Below are 17,873 nucleotides of genomic sequence, written 5' to 3' on the forward strand. Positions count from 1 at the left end.
GCGAACCCCCAACCACTGCGCCACCAGGGAAGCCCGCAGAGCCCATTTTTAATTTTTTTAAAAAATTTTTAAAAATTTTTGGCTGCGTTGGGTCTTCGTTGCTGTGCGCGGGCTTCCTCTAGTTGCGGCGAGCAGGGGCCACTCTTTGCGGTGCACGGGCTTCTCATTGCGGTGGCTTCTCGTTGCGGCGCACGGGCTTCAGGAGTTGCGGCACACAGTCTCAGTAGTTGTGGCACGTGGGCCCTAGAGCACGCAGGCTTTGGTAGTTGTGGCACGTGGGTTCAGTAGTTGTGGCTCGCGGGGTTTTGGGGGGAAGGCTTAGTAGTTGTGGCGCACGGGCTTAGTTGCTCCGCGGCGTGTGGGATCTTCCCGGACCCGTGTCCCCTGCATTGGCAGGCAGGTTCTTAACCACTGCACCACCGGGGAAGCCCGCATTCTTAATTTTTTCAATCTCCTCCCTCCCCTCCCCCACAGCACAGTGTCATGTACCCCCAAAATGCTCAAAAATGACTTCATATAATGAATCGCACACCCGTTTTCACAGTTCTGTTTGTTCAGCCTGCTGTATTAGCATGGTATTCCCTTGGTAAGGCGTTTTTATCGCAGCAGGCATCTCAGCACCCCCGAGCTATATCCTGGGATCGAGGAAGGCCTCGCACAGCTCCCGCCAGGAAAGGCACGCTGCCTGCTTCTGCGTGATGGGCCGTCCACAGAGTGTCTCCCCCTCTGCCTTCCCAGCTCACCCTGCTGTGCCACACCAGGCCGCCACCTATGGAAATGCTATGAAACTTGAAAAATCAAACGGTGTGCTCCTCCCTGGTCATCTTGGTGTCTGCAGCAAGCCCACAGAGCCGAGGCGCATGTGTAGGACGTGTGACTGGGGGCTGCAGCTCATGGTAAAGAAACACAGTGCTGGGCTTTGTGTTTCACCCTCTTACATTGCGGCGGAAATCTTGCCCGAGCAGCTCCCGGTGAGAGACAATAGCTTCAAAGGCTGACTCTGAAAATAATAGAAAAGTTCCCAGAATATTCATCTTTAGTCCTTAGCGAGGCAGAGTTGTTTTATTTCAAGCCTGTAGGGACAGCCTGGGACCAGAGGAGCCTTTGGAAGAACTCCCCTGTGTACTTTGTGTCCTGGTTTGCTAGTGAAGGTACCGGGCAATTAGAGGCTTATGTAAGGTCACTTCAAGGTAACAGCAGACTAAATCCTGAGCACAGATTTTGCTGTGAATCCTTGAGATTAAAGTAAGAATATTTTCAAGAAATACAAAACAAAACAAGACATTTATCATTTTTAAGACTGTCATGCAAAGAGCTAAAAATTATTTTAAATCACCTTTTCTCCTGCATTTTGATGTTACTAATCGTAGATTTGATTTAGCTGTAAGGACCTGGGCTCTGAGGTTAATAAACAACATAACACGTCGCTGTGCTGCATGTCTTTAAAAGAAGGATGGACCTCTTTTTGAGAGATGGCTTAGGTTGGTCTTTTTGAAGGCTGGAGCTGAATTAACCTCACAGGCTTTAGAAGTCTGCGATTTTGTGTTTCCTGGGTCAGTCTGAACGCAATCCTGAGAAGCTTCCTCCATTGCTCTCCTACGCTTTCCTCCCTTTCCTCCCTCTCCTCCACCTCCAGCTTCCTTCCCACAGCCCTTAGGCCTCCTAGCCAGTCCACCACCTTTAAAGCTTCCTCCCGCCCCTCCCCACCCCCTCGCAACTGTCTGCAGTAAAGGGAACACTGTTCAAAGACTGCTCAGGCGTGGACCCTCATCCTCTGTCACAAGAATGGAAATTCTTGTCTCCTAACCACTTCCCGGCCTTCAGGCTTTTCTGCCATGTCCTCGGTTTGCAAGGCAGACACTTGAGGAAGTCTCCTTGTTTCCTTCCTGTCGGGCTTAGAAGCGTAGACAGCTACCTCCAGGGCAAGATGGTGTAGGGGAGCAAATTTGCCACCCCAAGATGTCTCTTTGACATGCGGATTATTTTGAGCTGAAAACAATCAAGACCCAAAAGACTCAGGAAGAAACTTTCACTTTACCCTGTCTAAAGAGCGTAGGTAGAGGACCTGTTTCCCGAAGGGAAGGAGTTGTCACCATAGATAACTAACTATAGGATGAACTTGGTGTGGTAGACAGGGAGGAACCTCACAAAATCTGTTTTGTTAAAATTCTCCTCTGTGTCCCATTGTCTCTGCCAGGCCCAGCAAACATTTGTTTACCAAACATTTGCTTTTCCATCTTCATGTGAATTTCCTTCCTCTGCTTCTAAATCCTAAAGTACCCCCAACATCCTCTTTTGTCTTTAGTTGAAGATGGTATTTAAGGTGAGGTTTCAGCCATTTTAGTGGGTTACTCAGCTTTCTTGAGTCTCTTCCATGTATACCATGTTATTAAACTTTTGTTTGATTTTCTCCTATTAATCTGTCTCATGACAGTGTAATTCTTGGACCAGCCAGAAGAACCTAGAAGGGTAGACGAAAATTTCCTCCTCTCTGACTGTAGGAATGGGCCTGCTTATAGTCTGAGGGACAACAGACTAGGCTGGTGGCAAGTCACCTGAAACAGTAGAAGAGAACACAGTTGACTCTATACAGATAAATCCTCCAGAAAATTCTAGCACATAAATAAACTGCCTTGTAACTACAACTGGCAAACACATGGCCCTCTGCCGCCCATGCCTCCTCCTCAGCTTCCCTTGGCATCGGTCACTAGTCGGCCTGTTACCTGAAAACTGGGTTCGCCTGTTGGTGGGTGTCGAGCCAAAAGACACAGCCAAGCCAAAGAGCGAGAGAAGGAAGGATTTCTTACTGGCAGCAAGTAAGGAGAACACCGAGGATCCTTCCCAAAGCAGGGTCTCGCCGAGGAGCAAAATTGGGGAAGTTTTAAGCTAAGGATGCGTGCGTACTCCTGAAGAGGCTTCAGCAAAGGAGGGTGGAGGGTTCCGCATAGAATTGGGGCAGAGGTTGACGGAGTCCAGGTTGTAGTTGATTGAAGTCACGAGGATCAGAAAAGGTCAACATCATCATTCGTAGGTTCCAGTTAATCTGATAGATGATCACTCAAGGGGGGTTTGAATTTTGCAGAGCAGCTCAGAAATGTGCTTGAGGCTAATCTTTACCGTTGAAACAGGACTAGGAGTCTTTATAACTGACATATTATCTCCGATATGGTTAAGTTAGCTCCCTGGCCTGGTAACAGCGGTTTGTTTTTACCTTCTTTCATTCCTTTAAATTCAGCGACTGAGACCTATTCTTCTGCAAGGGCAAGCGTTGTGACCAGGCTCAGATCACAAAATGGCTGAGGTCTTAGATGGTTTCTCTTATTTAAGAAAGTTACGTCTGGTTCTCTTACTCCGGGGACCCCCTATCCTATCTGCTTACACAGTCCCCCCCTTGAGATATTTCACTCTCCTTTCTTGAGGGGTAGAGGGCTGAGAGTGGGCGTTGTAGTCTCCCTAGTTAGAGGAGTGAAACTCTCCTGCTGCTGGAGGTAGAGAAGTTTTGGGGTCCGCCGGAGTAGTGTCTGCACCTCTCGCTTGCAGACCATTATTCTAGCAGGTGCGGGAGAGGCACAGCAGGAGAGACAGTTAACAGCAGTTTTGCAACATTAGCAGAGACTTGATCCAAGAGCCCCCTGAACCAAACCATTTTCCCTAAACTGGGAAGAGGATCATTCAGAGAAGAGATTTAATTTTTTTTCATATGCGTCATGAGGTGAGTCACATTAGAAGACTCATCAGGTATAAAAACCAGCATTCAGCGTGTCTTATAGCATAAGTTCCTCCTTGAGCAGCTGTTAAAATATCAAGGGCCGTGCAGTTCTGTAGGACCGCTTTTTTCATCATAGAAACTTCAGAGTGGTGTTTGTCATAAGTAGTTATACTCTGACAGTTTCGCTAGAGAATTTCCTTTCGTTTCGTTGCGCATGAGCTAGTTAAGCTAGTTAAGAGTCCTCGATAAGGCTGCTGGGAATCTAAGAGTTTTCCGTTTTTAGAGGAATCAGGTAGAGAGCAAAGAAAAATGTCTCAATCCTACCCACAAAGGTATAATTTACCAAGTTGTTGTAGGTTATACTTAGCTTAAGGGGAAAGGTTTCCTTGTATCTGGAAAACACAGATGAAAAGCCAGCAATATTTCTTTGGGAAAGATCTCCAGTATTCTCCTTACTTGCTGCAAGTAATAAATCCTTCCTTCCCCCGCTCTTCGGCTTGGTTGTGTCTCTTGGCTTGACACCCACCAAGAGGCGAACCCGGTTTTCGGGTAACAGGCCCAGTCCGGCCACAGTAGGAGAGGGCACAGCGAGGTCCACATGAAGTGTATTGCTGACAGTGCTTCCGTCTTGTTACTCACTCTTTGATCCCACCGCGGTCTTTCCCTGTTCTTCTTTAAGAAGTGACCTGTACTTCACTCTTTCACCACAGGCCTAGTGCAAGGAGCAGGCCCAGCAGAGGAGACCCCTGCTCGCCCCTCACCGCCTCTGAACCTGCTCCCTGCATGACGGCACCAGCACCTTCCCATCACAGGCATGTTGCCGTCAGCCTCTCTGAGCTGTCTCCGAGCCCCGCCTCTTTCTGCCCAGTTTCTTTTCGAACACGTTCCTCTTGGTACCTTTGCCTTTTTTCACCACTGGGCCTCCCCACCCTGGGGTGGTTGCCTCGTGTCCACAGCTAAGAAGCAGCAGAAATCCGTGCGCCCCGGCCCTGGCCACCTCAACAGCCTGGTTTTGTTCCAGGCAGGAAGATGTTTCCCTATTACGTTTTCCATTGGTTTGTTTGTGTGTGTGTTTTTATTGAATTATAGTTGACTTACAATGTTGTGTTAGTTTCTGGTGTACAGCAAAGTGGTTCAGCTGTATATATATGTATGTGTGTGTGTGTGTGTGTGTGTGTGTGTGTATAGCTGAAAAACAATATATATTCTTTTTCATTATAGGTCATTATAAGATACTGAAGATAGTCCCTGTGCTATACAGTAGGACTTGTTATTTATCTATTTTGTGTATAGTAGTGTGTATCTGCTAATCCCAAACTCCTTATTTATCCCTCCCCCCTTTCCCCTTTGGTAACCACAAGTTTGTTTTCTATGTCTGTGAGTCTGTTTCTGTTTTGTAAATAAGTTCATTTTCCTCATTTTTTTTTTTTTTTTTTTTTTTTTTTTGCGGTACACTGGCCTCTCACTACCGTGGCCTCTCCCGTTGCAGAGCGCAGGCTCAGCGGCCATGGCTCACGTGCCCAGCCCCTCCGCGGCATGTGGGATCCTCCCGAAGGGGTTTGAATTTTGCAGAGCAGCTCAGAAATGTGCTTGAGGCTAATCTTTACCGTTGAAACAGGACTAGGAGTCTTTATAACTGACATATTATCTCCGATATGGTTAAGTTAGCTCCCTGGCCTGGTAACAGCGGTTTGTTTTTACCTTCTTTCATTCCTTTAAATTCAGCGACTGAGACCTATTCTTCTGCAAGGGCAAGCGTTGTGACCAGGCTCAGATCACAAAATGGCTGAGGTCTTAGATGGTTTCTCTTATTTAAGAAAGTTACGTCTGGTTCTCTTACTCCGGGGACCCCCTATCCTATCTGCTTACACAGTCCCCCCCTTGAGATATTTCACTCTCCTTTCTTGAGGGGTAGAGGGCTGAGAGTGGGCGTTGTAGTCTCCCTAGTTAGAGGAGTGAAACTCTCCTGCTGCTGGAGGTAGAGAAGTTTTGGGGTCCGCCGGAGTAGTGTCTGCACCTCTCGCTTGCAGACCATTATTCTAGCAGGTGCGGGAGAGGCACAGCAGGAGAGACAGTTAACAGCAGTTTTGCAACATTAGCAGAGACTTGATCCAAGAGCCCCCTGAACCAAACCATTTTCCCTAAACTGGGAAGAGGATCATTCAGAGAAGAGATTTAATTTTTTTTCATATGCGTCATGAGGTGAGTCACATTAGAAGACTCATCAGGTATAAAAACCAGCATTCAGCGTGTCTTATAGCATAAGTTCCTCCTTGAGCAGCTGTTAAAATATCAAGGGCCGTGCAGTTCTGTAGGACCGCTTTTTTCATCATAGAAACTTCAGAGTGGTGTTTGTCATAAGTAGTTATACTCTGACAGTTTCGCTAGAGAATTTCCTTTCGTTTCGTTGCGCATGAGCTAGTTAAGCTAGTTAAGAGTCCTCGATAAGGCTGCTGGGAATCTAAGAGTTTTCCGTTTTTAGAGGAATCAGGTAGAGAGCAAAGAAAAATGTCTCAATCCTACCCACAAAGGTATAATTTACCAAGTTGTTGTAGGTTATACTTAGCTTAAGGGGAAAGGTTTCCTTGTATCTGGAAAACACAGATGAAAAGCCAGCAATATTTCTTTGGGAAAGATCTCCAGTATTCTCCTTACTTGCTGCAAGTAATAAATCCTTCCTTCCCCCGCTCTTCGGCTTGGTTGTGTCTCTTGGCTTGACACCCACCAAGAGGCGAACCCGGTTTTCGGGTAACAGGCCCAGTCCGGCCACAGTAGGAGAGGGCACAGCGAGGTCCACATGAAGTGTATTGCTGACAGTGCTTCCGTCTTGTTACTCACTCTTTGATCCCACCGCGGTCTTTCCCTGTTCTTCTTTAAGAAGTGACCTGTACTTCACTCTTTCACCACAGGCCTAGTGCAAGGAGCAGGCCCAGCAGAGGAGACCCCTGCTCGCCCCTCACCGCCTCTGAACCTGCTCCCTGCATGACGGCACCAGCACCTTCCCATCACAGGCATGTTGCCGTCAGCCTCTCTGAGCTGTCTCCGAGCCCCGCCTCTTTCTGCCCAGTTTCTTTTCGAACACGTTCCTCTTGGTACCTTTGCCTTTTTTCACCACTGGGCCTCCCCACCCTGGGGTGGTTGCCTCGTGTCCACAGCTAAGAAGCAGCAGAAATCCGTGCGCCCCGGCCCTGGCCACCTCAACAGCCTGGTTTTGTTCCAGGCAGGAAGATGTTTCCCTATTACGTTTTCCATTGGTTTGTTTGTGTGTGTGTTTTTATTGAATTATAGTTGACTTACAATGTTGTGTTAGTTTCTGGTGTACAGCAAAGTGGTTCAGCTGTATATATATGTATGTGTGTGTGTGTGTGTGTGTGTGTGTGTAGAGCTGAAAAACAATATATATTCTTTTTCATCATAGGTCATTATAAGATACTGAAGATAGTCCCTGTGCTATACAGTAGGACTTGTTATTTATCTATTTTGTGTATAGTAGTGTGTATCTGCTAATCCCAAACTCCTTATTTATCCCTCCCCCCTTTCCCCTTTGGTAACCACAAGTTTGTTTTCTATGTCTGTTTATGTAAAGCATAACTTTATAAAGTTAATTTAACCAGTCAACTGGAATTTTTTTTTTTTTTTTTTTTTTTTTTTTTTTGCGGTACACTGGCCTCTCACTACCGTGGCCTCTCCCGTTGCAGAGCGCAGGCTCAGCGGCCATGGCTCACGTGCCCAGCCCCTCCGCGGCATGTGGGATCCTCCCGAACCGGGGCACGAACCCGTGTCCCCTGCATCGGCAGGCGGACTCTCAACCACTGCGCCACCAGGGAAGCCCCTCATATGTTTTTTTGAACCAAATATTTTACGTACAGAAGCCCAGAGCTGTTACAGAAGTGATTTTGCATCTAATTACTTAAAATTACAAATTAACCCGATTAGCAGTTTTTCGAACCAAATATTTCTTAATGAGACACTGACATGTTTTTTAGAAGATAAATTTTTAAATACATTTGAATGGAAATTAACTGTTTTCAAAGGATATGGTTTTCTCACAACTTTGTATCTATAAAATATAGAAAGTTGATATTATTTTGTTTACTTCACTATCTATTTCGTAACCTTCGGCTGAGATATAATAAAAATAACACTAGGTTTTGAGTCTGAGCTGATCCTGGCTGTCACTTAGGAGTTTGCGTGACTTTTCACAAATCCCCGACCTTTTCTCTCAATGTAAAATGGGCTGAATAATGCACTCCTCCCAGATGTGTTGGAGAGATTTTAAAGGGTCGTAGGTATGAGAGCTCTGCCACCGAGCAGGGCCAGGTGCTTTGCAGTGTTGAGCCACTTCCTGTCCTACCTGGTACCGGAAAGTAGGTCTTTAGGTAGACAGTATTTGCTCGCTTCTAACCAGGTTTTTTTCCAGCCTGATGCCTTCCGTCGGTATTGGCAACATATTTAATCTGACGTTCCACATAAGAGCGTCCTAGAGTATCTGCAGGAAACTTGCCGCCTGCAGAAGGGCAGTGACCCAAATCCTGTGATTAAACGAAGGGAAGAGGAAGGACATGATTCTTCTTGGAAGGGTTCTGTTTATGAAGCTCCTCGTGGCTCTTTTACTTTTTCCATGAAAAACTCTTTGTCCTTTTGTCTTCTGCCACTGGCCCTGGTTACGAACGGGGCGTTGATGTGAATCCAGTTTCCAAATTGGAAATTAATGAGGTGTTCCATCCAGAGAGGCCTTCCTCCTGTACTGTAAGGCACGCTGCCCCTGGAAACCAACACCCCCCCGCCTGGCCCCGTTTGGGTCTCTGCTTTCCTGTTGCCCTTCTCTGGGTAAGGCTGCGATGGGCATCCTTGCTGCCTCCCCACAGTGTGGTTTCTTGGCCTAAGAATTTTTTTTAGTCCGTGTGTCAGGTATGATTCCCAGAATCACTGGATTGTTTTGAAGCAGGATAGGTTCTGCTGCCCAACCGTCACTGGGCCAGGGAGTTCTTGCTGGCGCTTCAGAGCTTCCACTACAGCCCTTTGTATGTTCAAAAAGAAGGTACAGGGCCTCCCTGGTGGCGCAGTGGTTGGGAGTCCGCCTGCCAGTGCAGGGGACACGGGTTCGAGTCCTGGTCTGGGAGGATCCCACATGCTGTGGAGCAGCTGGGCCTGTGCGCCACAACTACTGAGCCTGCGCTCTAGGGCCCGCGAGCCACAACTACTGAGCCCGCCTGCCACAACTACTGAAGCCTGCGCGCCCTAGAGCCCGTGCTCTGCAGCGAGAGAGGCCACCACAATGAGAGGCCTGCGCACGGCAACGAAGAGTGGACCCCGCTCGCCTCGACTAGAGAAAGCCCGCGCGCAGCAACAAAGACCCAACACTGCCAAAAATAAATTAATTAATTAAAAAAAAAAAAAGTAGAAGAAGGTACAGATTTTCTGGAATGCAGGCATTAAGGGAGGGGAGGCTCAAGTAAGGTGAAAGAGCTGTGGGAAGCTTCTCATCAGCGCGGAGCTTCAGATTTGCTGGTGTTCGTGGGTGCTGTCACTGACTGATAAGGAAACAAGCTGAAGGAGCAGAGGTGCCCGTTAGGAAAAAAAAAGTAGCTCCAACTGACTGAGATAGGGCAGCCATTTTGGATTGCTAGTAAGTTTTGATGAGGAATGCGAGACTTCTGATTTTGTCAAGTTACAGTTAATACATTTTAAGAACTCCTCAGGATGAAGAGTGGCCCCTGGTCAGCGCTCAGCCCTATAAATGAGGGTTCAGAGGGAGCAACACAGCTCTGTTTAGAGCCCGGATCCACGGCCTTCAGGGCGCCAGGCTGTCTGGGAACCTCCTGGAACTTACTGCACAATGTTGTTTGTAGATACTTCAGGGGAGAGGGCCTGGGTCTTTCACTAGCTTTCTAAAGCAGTTCTTGACCCACCAGTTTGCATGAAAATGGATGCCCAGTCAGGGGGGTCCGAGTCTCCCTGCCCTGTGTGCGGTGGCTACCCTGTGTGAGTGTGCAGGGCTTACCTGTGTCTTCTCGGAAAAGGGGACACAGACCCCAAGAGGCCGGATATCCTATGAGCCGGATGCCTGAGGGGTGGGGGGTGAAAAAGGAGTGGAATCGAACAGAAAGGAACATTTTGCCAAGCTAAAGATGTGGACACACAGAAGGAGGAGGATGGACTGACTGGGACTGGAACGAAATGGAGAAAAGGAGACAAGCTGAATCTCCAGGGGGAAAACTTGGCGACCACGGGAATGAATAGGTCATGGCCCCGTCATCCTAGCGGAGGTTGGAGCAGCTCCATTAGTGGGCAGTTTTCAGGAAATGTGGATGGGATGGAAGGACAAGCGCGGGCTGACCTTGGAAGGGGCTCCTCTGGAGACCTGCACGCACCACTTCCCCAAGGACTGTTGCGCAGTCCCTAGAGTTGCCTCTCCAATTCCTCTTGCATTCAGCACACACAGACACCTCCTGAGAGCCAAGTTCGGGACCCGCTTGCCACAGCAGAAGAGTCGTGAGCACAGTATTTGAATTGCTTGTATTTTGAGATGGGAGTAGTTCTTGGAATAATCCAGAAAGTGTAGTTTGAGGGGGTTGTTTTAAAGAAAGAAAGTCTGATATTACGGATTCAAGACTCTTCATAATAAGGCTCTTTGCACTGAACTAAAGAAAAATGTGAGTGGTTGCTACCATTCTCTTCCTGTGCTTCATGGCTGCCATTTCAAGAGTACTGGTTCTTCCTTCAGTGGAAGGAGAGGGTATCCGAGGGGTCTCTCTAGCCATCCAGGGTAGGAGCTGTGTCCCCTAGAGGTTTTGTGGTGTGGACAGCTGTGGGCTGGGCTCTCCCGTTCCCCACTGGAAACACCTATGGACCCTTCAGATGGTCTTTTTCGGGAAGTCTTGTCTCTGAAGTTGTGGCCGCAGTGGTTTAGTTGATGAAAAGGGTGTTTGCAAGCCCAGGGAGAAAGTTTCTGAGGCCGATTGGAGTTCCCTCCCTTCTCCCAAGCCCCCCTGCCCCTCAGCACATCTGGCTTTTCCCTGCTCATGGATCACATTTCCCACAGCATTTATCTCTGACCTCCTCCGCTGTCTTCATGCCCTGGAACCCCACCCAGCCCCCTTCACTCGTTGTCCTACACTTTTCCAGAGATCGGGGCCATCCGCTGTGAGTGCCCTCACCTTCCCTCTTCTTCCCCTCGAGATCTCCTCCCCCTCACCTCCCCTTTTCTTCCTGCCCTCTCCTGGCCGCTTTTCCCCTCTCCTGGATGGGTCACCTGGGCACGACTTGGCACTACTCCCTTTGCTGTCTCGCATCCTCAGTCCTCCTTTTGTACTGGCTTCTTCCCCTGCCTGCAAACACGGCACAGTCCTCTGTCCTGCCTGCTCAGCAACATCCCGTCCTACATCCTTCTGGAAGCGGTCACCCACACTCACCGCGTTGCCTCTGCTGCTGGACATCCACCTATCTTTTTTTTTTTTTCCCCCCCAATACATTTATTTATTTATTTATTTATTTATTTATTGGCTGTGTTGGGTTTCCATCTTTTTTAACTTCCATTTAATACTACAGCATAAACTTTTCCCATGTTCTTACACAGTCTTTGTAACAACTTTAGTAATTGTACAACATTCCACTGAGTCGCTACCGCAGCTTACCCAATCATTACCCTATTTTCAGAAGTTTAGAGTTGTTTCTGTTTTGCGGGAGGGGACTAGTTTTTTCTGGAGTCATCTTTTATTTATCTGTGGGCTTGTCCCTAGTTGCGGCGAGCGGGGGCTACTCTTCGTTGCGGCGCTCAGGCTTCTCATCGCAGTGGCTTCTCTTGCCGCGGAGCACGGGCTCTAGGCACACTGGCTTCGGTAGCTGTGGCGCGCAGGCTCAGTAGTCATGGCGCACGAGCTTAGTTGCTCCGCGGCCTGTGGGATCTTCCCGGACCAGGGCTCGAACCCGTGTCCCCTGCATCGGCAGGCAGATTCCCAACCACCGTGCCACCAGGGAAGTCCCTCACCCGTCCCTAACCCAGAGCTTCCCAAACTTTTTCCCATCATAACACAACGCAGAAGATGTTGCTGTTTGAGTGGCACGTGGCGTGTGTGTGCCAGGCTGAGGGAAGGCAGGGCTCTGGTTGCCCTGAGGGCGAGAAGAGGCACTGTGGCAGCATCCCTGCAATCCATTCCCAGCACATGCCTGAGATCTTTGCAATTTGACCCTGTCCCCCGCCCCGCCCCATTCTTTTCCCCCTAAACTAGCCTTCCTAAAGACCACCAGTAACCACATGCTAAATGCAAAGACCTTTTCTTTGTTTTCATCTTCCTTGACATCCAAGTGGCATTTGACATACACTAGTGGTTGAGTGCTCAGACTCTGGGGCGGGCCTGCCTGCATTCAGTTCCTGGCTTTGCCGTTCTCTAGTGCTATGACCTTGGGCAGCTTATTTAATGTGTCTCTGCCTTGCTTTCCTCGTTTGCAGAATGAGGGTAATAAAACACCTACCTCCTAGGGTTGCTGTGTGAGTTAAATAGTTGCCACGCGGAAAGCGTGTAAGCGGTGCCTCTCTCGTCAGAAGTGCCGTGAGTGTCTGCTGTAGCTTTTGAGTACCCCTTCTCTGAGGCCCTTTCTCCTGCTTTTCCTAATATTGGACGCTCCTGATCTTTCTCCTGTCTCTTTGAACTCCCTTGTTTTTTGTTTGTTTCCATTCTCCAGCTTCTCTTTTGGCTCCCCAAAATGGAGGAGGGCGTAGAGAATGCAGCCTCGACTCTCCTACTTACCCTCCTCCCTTCTTGGGCCCTCTGGTCGATGATGCCACCTCCCACCCTCAGCCCAGTCATTGCCCCAGGCCCCGACTGCCTGCTGCAGATCGCCCTCTGGATCTCCTCCCTGCACCTCAGACCCAGGAGTCCCCAAAATATTTGAATGTTTTATTTTTGTTTTAAAAGTAATAAATGTTCATTATAGAGAATACAGACACATTGAAAGGATTAAACATCTTTAATCCCACCACTCAGCAAGCACCACTGCTGAAAGGCTCTCAAGCTGGGCTGCGTTTCCCGCAGGGAACATTTAGCAATGTCTGGAGACATTTTTGGTTTTCGTCTCGGGGTTTGGGGGAGGTGCTACCGGCATTTAGTGGGTAGAGTCCAAGGATGCCACTGAGTGTTTTACAGAGCCCAAGAGAGAATGAGCGCAATAGTGCCAGGGCTGAGAAACCCTGTTCTGGACCTTTGTCTCTACAGTATAAATGCTCCAAATAGAGCAAACTGGAATTGGTTTTGTCTCTGCCTCCGCCCCGCTTTGCACCTGTGTTCTCTGTTTCTGTCCGTGGCCGCACCTTCTCCTTCAGCCCCCATCAGGTCCAGTAAGATTCCCCACCTGTCACATCTTCGGTGTCCATCCCTTCTTCTCTCTTCCAGTCTGGCATTGATGGCCACTCTCCCAACTCACGAGAAAGCCTCCAGCAGGCCCTTCGCCTCAAGCCCCCTGCCCGGCCTCGCCCGTGCCTCCCGTGTGCTTAGAGGCCGCTCGTCGACTTCCACTGCCTGCACGGTCCGTGCCCGGAGCTCCCTAAGGGCAGTAGCTCCCCATCGGACTGCTCTTTGTACCCCGCCAGAACCACACGGCACTCTGAGCACAGAGCCGGCGCTCGGTGAAACCGTAGAATCTGTGCGAATGAATGGTGGCGTGAAAGAAAAAGCCGAAAAACATTCTCCCTCACAATCTGTCCGTCTCTGCAGATCCTCAGTGAATGGTTTGGCCAGACCATCATCCGCTCCTGCACCAAACTGAGCTATGAACATGCACAGAGCATGATTGAAGGCCCAACTAGGAAGATCCCCGAGAAGGAGCTGCCCCCCGTCTCCCCGGAGCACACCAGTGAGGAAGTGCGGCAGGCTGTTCTGAACCTCCACGGTATTGCAAAGGAATTACGTCAACAGCGGTTTGCGGACGGCGCTCTTCGTTTGGATCAGGTCAGTCGCTTCTTTTTTGTCAACGGCCGGCAGATTTGACTTCGGCCAGAACCCAGTGTGTGTGAGGCTTCGCGTGGCAGTCCTGGGCTCCCCCCTCCTCCTTTCCTCAATCACTGCGCTGAAATAGTGTCCCCTGAGGCAGGCAGGAACCACCCCCCACCTGCCCTCCCAACTCCACAGGCACCCAGGGCCTAATGACACGAGCCAAGGTGAAAGGGTGGTGTCCATCTGGGTGGCGCCATGACCCAAACTCCCGTCTGGTCTTCCTGGTGAGGCTGGATCCAGTACTTGATCCTCACCCAGTTTCCATCTCACATCCCTCTGACGGGAGCTGGGAACAGGAAACACGGAAGCGTAGAAAGCAGTTGACCAATATCTGATTGTTAGGCTTTAAAACAAAAGTGTTTCTTCTTATCCCTTGTCTTCCAAAAAGTTTTATATGTTTACAAATATCTGGATTAATATCTGAAAAGGCAGAGGACTGAGGCGACTGTAGAACGTTGGCTGTTGAAGAAAGCGACGGCCCGGAACAGTATCGATTGCTCTTGAGTGTCACAGGCACGCTGACAGCCCTCTGGGACTCAGACAGCTGCCACTCGAACCTGGTCGGCTTCCACGCCTGAGAGCCGGTAACTCTTTAAGATCCAGCGGTTCCTTCCTCGTTACTTGCCAGTACGTTACAGAGTAGAGCCTTTCTTCCACATCGCGCAGCCTTTTTCTTCTCATTTATATTTCTTCCCCAAGCCCCAGTGAACGCGCTCTCCTCCCCGGTCTCCGTACGCCGTGGGAGGTCTCTGGGAGTTTGGAAAATGAGTTGGGCCGCGGGATTGGCAGAGCGCAGCCTCGCAGAGACTTCTTTCTCTGAGCCTTTCAGCTTGGAGAGATCTCAAAAGCCTTGTTTCAAAACATTCTAATTGAAGATTTCATGGCATCCTACTTTTTGTGATAAACTTACACAAACGCTTCTCAGAAGGCATGGCAAACAGGTGCCGCCCTGGGCCTACGAATAAGTTAGCGGCTCTTGGGACAAATGGATCATCCGTTCTGCCTGTGCCTGGGGGAGTCAAGGCATCTTCTGGACCCCTCATGCCCCTCCTTCCCCTGCCTGGGCTCAGGTAGCCTGAGCAGACCTGCCTGCGCGAGAATGCCACTTGGGAGGCGGTAGGCAGAGTGGCTGCTGAAGGAGATGGCAGAGCCGGTGGAGGAGGCGTCACGGGCATGGAAGAGGATGGAGGAGCTCCTCTCCTTCCTTTCGTGAGATCGTTCTTTGGGGTGTGAACCTCATTCTCACTTACCAGCGGCTGCCTGGCTGTAAATCCAAGGGTGCTTCTCAGTGTTTGCTTCCTGGACTTCTGTCCTGCATTTGGCCCTTTGAAGCTCACCTCCTGGTTCTCTGCTTCTCTTCATACATCTCTTGTCTCGTCCTGCCGGTCCCTTTGCAGGAGCCTCTTCCTCTGCTCAGCCCTTTACGGTTGGCATTCCCTGGCGTCTACCCCACCCCCTTTTTCTCTGTCCACACTCCCTCCCCGGATGAATTCCTGTGTTCTTATGATTTTAATTACCAGTTAGATGCTGAGGACACTAAAATTAGTTTCTCCAGCCCTGCCCTTCTTCCCAGGCCCTACACAAGCCTCTCCGCCTGCGTCCCCGGACCCCTCACCTGGCCGCCCCTCCTGCCCGACACAGTGACCAGTGCCCACGGCGTGCTGCACGCGCTGGGTGTGCTCCCTTCCACCAGAGGAGCTGTGTGCATCAAGGGTCAGCCCTCTTTATTCCCATCCTGGCTACGCCAGTTGTACATGTTGTTATAATTACGCAGTTTAACTGAATATTAGGTAAACTGATCAAGTAAGAACATTTTTAAAAGCCGGTGTTTCTGTGAAAACTAAGTTAAAGTGTTTGGAAACCCTTGATGAAGAAGAATCTCCCAAAGTTCTGCTGTTTGGCTGTAGAAGAGTGGGGGAAAAGATCATAAAATTCAGGAGGGATCCTGTACTGAGATTGCTTTGCAGATGTCTAAGCTCTCACTCTCTTTTAACGAAACAAACACTATAAATTATACATGGTGATTCATGAGTAGTTGATCAGAAAAAAGTATGTAGAAATCCAATTAGCATACCTTTTCAAAAAGCTTTACGTTTTTTCTAAAAGTGAATGAATGTAGATTTATATAAATTAAGTAAAACGAATGTTTAGTTCTGTGTGTATCTCTTCTGGATGATTCCCCTCCAGCTTCTGGAAGAACTAACCCACCACTGCTTCAGGCACATCAACTGAGAGGGTTCTGTTACACCATTTTAGAAACCTTTCCCCATCAGGTTGTTATAAAATGGGATTGAATTAAAGATGTTAAATAGGCTAAACACTGTAAAAGACCATCAGCAGTCTCAGCTCGCATTAGGAGGGGTGTGGTAGTCAGGGTAGAAGAATGATCACAGTTTCAGATTGATACTGATCTGTTGGCGTGTCTTAGAGTCAGAATTTTATTGCTGAAGATAACTTTTCAATTAATTTTTATTGGAGTGTAGTTGATTTACAGTGTTTTCTTCCTGCTGTACAGCAAAGTGAATCAGTTATACATATGCATATATCCACTCTTAGATTCTTTTCCCATAGAGGCCATTACAGAGTATTGAGTAGAGTTCCCTGTGTGCTACAGTAGGTCCTTATTCGTTATCTATTTTATAATATATAGTAGTGTGTATACGTCAATCCCAATGAAAATAACTTTAGATACCTGTATTTCATCAGCCCTCTCAATTTATAGATTAGAAGCTGAAGTCCCCAAAGGTTAGATGAGTTGCTTATATGCAAGAAATCCAGATAGCCCACTCTTTGTTCGCTTTTCCTCCATTTACACCATGCTGACTTGAGAGAGAAGAGTCTTCCTTCAAAGTGAGAAAAAAAACCCTTCGAGTCCTGATTAGGTTCCAGTTAATTAAGGTTTGAAGATAATGGAATTGCGTCCTTGGAGCCGAGTCCTTGTTTCCCCAGAAAACAAGTGTGTGGACCACAGCTTTAGAAGAAGGAGCACATCAATCTCCTGTAGCAAGGGACACTGGCAAGATCCTTTATAAATCAGCTAAATGGCCCCATTCAGCAGTCCCCGCGTTTGTTCTCCTGTGCCTGCTGCGTGCATTCGCCCTCACGAAAATCCATTTCTCCTCAGTGCTTTTGGCATAGCCTGCTGTTTGGAGTTGCTCTCTGATGCTTTGTTTGCCCCAGTTCACTGTGTCTGCATCTTTGGTGGCGGTCCTAAAAAAAATAAGTCCTCCTACGCCAGCCTCAATTAGAGAGGGTCTCTGAGAGGCCTCCGTGAGAGGGGACGACATCTGGGTCGCGCTGTACGCCCTTGAACGCAGAATAAACCTGCTACGCCAGCAGTTTTGCCTTTCCAAGAAATCAGTTTACTGTGATGATCTCCAGAATAAGCGAGGTGGAGGACACCAGCGTGGGGCCTGTTTGTCAGGTCGAGGACAGACTGGTTTGGAGGTCACAGTAACCGCAGAAACACAGAGCAGCTCGATCACTGGGTGATTGCAGGCAACAGCTTAGGCCAGAGCTGCCTGGCCCATGTCTGAGATAGAGCACCTTCAGGCCGCAGGGCCACCTGAGCTGGCTCCAGTCCCCTGGGACCACCTGCCTGCAGGCCTGCGTGCTTACCCAGCGTATGCTCAGATATTAGCAAGTTCTGTGTGTACTGTGGTGTGAAACAGACTGCGAAGCACTGCCTTCGAGGCTGGCTGGACTCTACTCCGAGCATCTTTTTTGCCTAGAGGGCGCACCTAGTTCTAAGAGGTCCTATAGCTCAGTGAAATGACGCTCCTTCGCTTCGCTGCTCCGCAAGTCAGTGCCGGTGCCGAGTGCATTCTACGTGCTTTTTGGTTGGACGAGTTGAATATTAGCCCTTGTTTTCTGCTGCCATGTTAAATCTAGAATTGAACGCAGATGCTTGTGTTACTTCATTGATTTAGAACACGTCACTCCTGTTTCTTAAAAGGAGGCTCCCATAAAGGGAGTCCCAGACTTTGTTGTGTTTATAGTAAAAGTAATCATAATGGCTTGTGGTGATATGCAAATCTTGAGCTTTGGGGAAGGGGAACCGTGAGAGGCCTCCACCCCCTGCTCTGGTTCAGGGGAGTGCGCAAGCTCCCTGGCACTTCTGTCTGTTCACACCCGGTAGCCTGCTCCCACCCAGGCGTGGAGATGACCCTGCC

The 17,873-nt window shown here is 48.9% G+C and overlaps 1 protein-coding gene across 11 annotated transcripts in view; it reads left to right on the forward strand.

Annotated features, from left to right (window-relative positions):
* The window catches only part of DIS3L2 (DIS3 like 3'-5' exoribonuclease 2), a 398,793-nt gene that overhangs the window by 294,405 nt on the left and 86,515 nt on the right, over positions 1-17,873 (forward strand). For 10 of the 11 annotated variants that reach the window (XR_008619304.1, XR_008619302.1, XR_003677896.2 and 7 more), the window contains exon 13: positions 13,423-13,656. The exons of the other annotated variant lie outside the window; for it this stretch is intronic. Coding sequence is in view for 5 of the 10 variants with exons in the window: in XM_055090507.1 (XP_054946482.1) it covers positions 13,423-13,656 (234 nt within the window). In the remaining 5 variants the exon portion in view is untranslated. The remainder of the gene's footprint in view (positions 1-13,422; positions 13,657-17,873) is intronic. 11 annotated transcript variants of the gene reach the window in all.

Source organism: Physeter macrocephalus, chromosome 2 (genome assembly GCF_002837175.3).
Source record: "Physeter macrocephalus isolate SW-GA chromosome 2, ASM283717v5, whole genome shotgun sequence".
NCBI lineage: Eukaryota > Metazoa > Chordata > Mammalia > Artiodactyla > Physeteridae > Physeter > Physeter macrocephalus.